The sequence below is a fragment of the Caretta caretta genome, chromosome 12, assembly GCF_965140235.1.
Source record: "Caretta caretta isolate rCarCar2 chromosome 12, rCarCar1.hap1, whole genome shotgun sequence".
In the NCBI taxonomy this organism is placed as follows: domain Eukaryota; kingdom Metazoa; phylum Chordata; order Testudines; family Cheloniidae; genus Caretta; species Caretta caretta.
This window is the reverse complement of record NC_134217.1, coordinates 36664684-36668807: the sequence shown is the minus strand read 5'-3', so window position 1 is coordinate 36668807 and position 4124 is coordinate 36664684. Positions and strand designations below refer to the sequence as shown.

General features: G+C 47.4%; 1 protein-coding gene across 1 annotated transcript; it reads left to right on the top strand.

Annotated features, from left to right (window-relative positions):
- Positions 1-586: 586 nt before the first annotated feature.
- FOXL1 (forkhead box L1) lies at positions 587-3558 on the top strand. Its single transcript, XM_048816450.2, has one exon. The coding sequence runs from the start codon at positions 1272-1274 to the stop codon at positions 2523-2525; it is 1254 nt and encodes a 417-aa protein (XP_048672407.1). The 5' UTR covers positions 587-1271; the 3' UTR covers positions 2526-3558.
- Positions 3559-4124: the final 566 nt, after the last annotated feature.

Genomic DNA, 4124 nt, shown 5'->3' with positions numbered 1-4124 from the left:
CTGTGACCCCCAAATAATAATCAAAATCCCCTTCGATGTTGGTTCCTCGAAAAGAAGGATTGCTTAACTCGCGTCCCCCTGCAGACACACGGCACTCGGGCCTGAGGTCCGAATACAGAATTTCCTCCTGCTGGATTTCACTAGCAGTGGGGGGACACTTCTCACCCTTGAGGTTAGAGAGACTATATTAGCATCACTCTGTACAAGCGGCCTGTTCAAATGGCAGCAGACACACGATTAGAGCATACCCCGGGTTGGATCGCTTCCCCGGGCTTTTGTTTCATCTGTCTTCAGACGTGTTTTCTACTGAATCTTTGATGCAAACCTGGTTGCTTGGATGTCTATCTTATGCGTCAGGAGCAATCCCTGCACTGATTTTGATTTAGCTGGGGTTGGTCGTGCTTTGAGCAGGAGATTGGACTAGATGACCCTCTGAGGTCTCTTCCAACCCTCATCTTCTATGACTGCAGGTTTGAAGGCAAAAAGCCAGATCCACAGCGGGTGCAAATCAGCGGAGCTAGGTTGATTTACACCAGTTGAGGATTCATCCCTGTTCTCCACTTGGAGAGAGAGAGAGAGAGAGAGAGAGAGAGAGAGAGACCCCTAGGTTCTTCCTTGCAGCTCCATTTAATTGCCTGGTTTCCTCCGCATTGATCCTTTCAAAAAACCAAATCCTCCTTTACCCGGGGGTTTCTGCCCCTTCTCCCTCTGAGCTCCAGCCGCCTACATCCTGCTTTGCTGACTGTGTGCTTACAGCGTCAAAGGGTGGACGTGATATTTCAAACATCAGATCAGTGCGTTTATATATTGGGTGCCCGGAAATTTTTCCAAATAAACACAGCTTGATTCAACTTGGGTGGGCAGACTTATCAACAGACTAATGCTATAAACAAATGAAGGACAAACCCGGCGAACCATTGGCTGGTACCAGAGAGACACGTGGAGGGAGCTTGGAGTTTTGTAGCAATGATATTTTAATTAATGTGGGTGGGCTGAGAACACAAGCGACTGTTTATCGGAGACAATTTATTTTCCAGTGCTAAGTCAACATATAATAGCAAACTTACAACAATTATTTAACATTTTTTTTCTTTAAAAAAAAAAAAAAGAGCGATGAAGCCGGGACAGAGGGAGAACAAACTCGTTGAGGCAGGGTTGGGGTCTGAGCTCACACAAACAGCTCCCCGGTGGACTCTTGGAGGGTTTCTTCCTTGTCCTTTCGCGTCTCTGAACTGCCAGGGGAAAGACCCGGAGCTAAAACCAGGTCCGCGATGAGCCACGTTTTCGGCAGCCATCTACCTCCAATGAGCAGCCCGCTAAATGGCTCCTCCATGGTCTATCTGTACGGGGCCGACAGGGCTGGGCTGCCTGCTGCTTTAGGCTTCGCATCCACTAGCGTGATCTCCAGGCAGGAACCTCCCCAGAAGCCTCCTTACAGCTACATCGCTCTCATTGCCATGGCCATCAAGGAGGCTCCAGACCAGAAGGTGACTCTCAACGGCATCTACCAGTTCATCATGGAGCGGTTCCCTTTCTACCACGACAACAGACAAGGCTGGCAGAATTCCATCCGGCACAATCTCTCCCTCAACGACTGCTTCATCAAGGTGCCCCGGGAGAAAGGCAGACCTGGCAAAGGCAGCTACTGGACCTTAGACCCCCGGTGCCTGGATATGTTTGAAAACGGGAACTACCGGCGGAGGAAAAGGAAGCCCAAAGCCTCAGGATCCCAGGAGACCAAGGGCAAAGCAGAGGCAGAGGAGGGGAAGGAGCAGCCCGCTGGCAACCGAGCTGATGTGCAACCGAAGAGATTCCGGGGGAGCCAGGCTGCATCCGCAGGAGAAGAGACCCTGGAGCCTGCCTGCGTCTCCGGGGATGCACTGGCCCCCGGAGAGGAAGGCGAGAACAAAGCGAGCTCTGTGAGATGCAACCGGGCAGCAGCAGATCCTCCTCAGCCAGAGCTGCCCCCTGCCCCTTGGGGCCATCCCGATCCATCCAGGTGCACAGCTCCTCAGCTCCCTGCGCCTGCCTCCAAAGAGGGAAGCATTCCTGAGGGGGAAAGGGTGGAGAGCTCTTCGGAGGGAGAGGCGGAGGAGACGGCGCTGGCAGAGGCCAGGGCATGTCAGCATATACCCACCTCTGGTGCACGCCTGCTCTCCCCAAGTGCCAATCAGAGCCAGGTGGGCTCCGCAGCCGGGACAGATCAAATGCCTCCGAAAAGCTCAGAGAAGTCCAAAAGCTTCAGTATAGACAGCATCTTAGCTCACAAAACTCTCCAAACGCCAGCCAAAGGGGACGCGCAGGCAGAGGGAGGCTGGGACCCGAGCGCCTCCAAGTTGGCTTTGGAAAGCCTGCCAGCTGGATACATCAGTGGGTCGCTGGCAGCTAATGCTAATGTCTGTCCAGCTTTCAGTGCTTCCCTGATGCTCGATTCCCAAGTTCAAGGTAGATTTTATCAGATCGGGATTCCCTTTCTCTCTTATTTTCCTCTTCACTTGTCCGAGACGGTATTTAATTTTCAGTAACAAACCCCCCCCAATGCAATTTGATATCCAATTATATACACACACGGAATTGGCTTATATATATATATATATATATATATATATATATATATATATATATATATATATAAAACAAGAATGAATTACAGGGGTTAAGAATATTAGGATTTTATGGCATTTTCAACCGTTTCTTTCTCAGCAGATTTCTTGACTAGATATTTTTTCTTCCACATGTACTTTAAGGTAACTTTTTTTTTACCTTGGCTGTAACAAAAATATCACAAAACAGTACAGCAGCCTGATGGTTTATTCTTGCCATCCATCATGCATTTAAGACCTGTTTTTGTCCAAGTGCTTTGCTTTCACGTTAAAAAACAACCCCCCTCCATGCACCCCAATGTAATCATGTGTTTTTCTTGTGCTTGAGTTATTGTGCAGTGAATACATATATTTCCCCGCACACATATATACAATTGCTGCGACGCTGCCTAATAAACCCCAACCTGGTAATTTAAATAAACCGAATAGATACATGACAGATCATATGCGCTAAAAATAGTCACAGATGGAATTTCCTTCGGTACAATCCTGCTTGCTTGGAATCAGCACCGTATACAATTCATGGCGTGAATTCAAGCTGGTTTACTGCATAGTGCTTGCCTTTTTAGTGTACTTTGGTAATGTCTGTGTCACTGAGGCCGGTTACAGAGAACACCCGATTTTGAATGATGTGGAATGGAGAAACTGCAATGTTTTATATATGGAATCCGATGCTCTAAACATAAAACCACACGGATCACAATAATATACATTAATCTTGGCGTTAGCTTGTTACAAACTGGACGTCTACCAAGAACAATCAACTCACCCTGTCCCCGTAGGTTTTTATTTTCTCCTAGATGAGTTATAGACCAGAGCATTTTTTTTTTTTATTCTTTCAAAAAATATTGAGGCTTTCTTTGTATATTAGCGGGCAAATGCCCTTTGGAAATCTTTTATATCATCAGCTTTCATTATGAAGCCGAACCTATATTCAATAAAGTATTTTGTTCAATGATATGGCTGATTATTTAAAAATCACCCCCAGTTCATGCTGCCTAAAGAAATGTTGGGTTTTGGGGAGGGAGGGGAGTGGCGGGGAGGGAAGAAGGAGAATAAGACGCTGTAAAAACGCTAGAAGAGATGCATTTTTACAGGACTATTAGTATTTAATTCTCAGAGGCTGCTTGAGGAACAGTAGTAGCTCAGAGAGAACTTAATTCTACGCATTTAACTGTCCAGTGCATGAGAGGCTGAAGAAGGGCTCAGGGAAATTGTTTTCGGACAACAGAGACAACATGTCCCGCACACAAAGCGGAGTCTGTCTTTAAATAAACCCCTTGACCGGTAACTGCCCAGGAAGAGCTGGGCTTGTCGATACAGCTCTGATTCAGACTCCTTCGCCATTCCCCACAGAATGGTCTGGGGTTTTCTTTGAAATGTCCGAGCAGCTCCTGATTCCGGGGCTGTTTGCATTTCCTCGTGGAGTTCAGGAGCTGAACACCCAGAATCTGCAAATAACTCTCAGCTTATCTGATGTGGGAAAGTACAAAAAGTCAGGGAGCCGTGGGAGGTAGTGCT

Excerpts from the sequence above, each read along its gene's own strand:
- FOXL1 (XM_048816450.2), top strand. The coding sequence starts at position 1,272 with ATGAGCCACGTTTTCGGCAGCCATCTACCTCCAATGAGCAGCCCGCTA.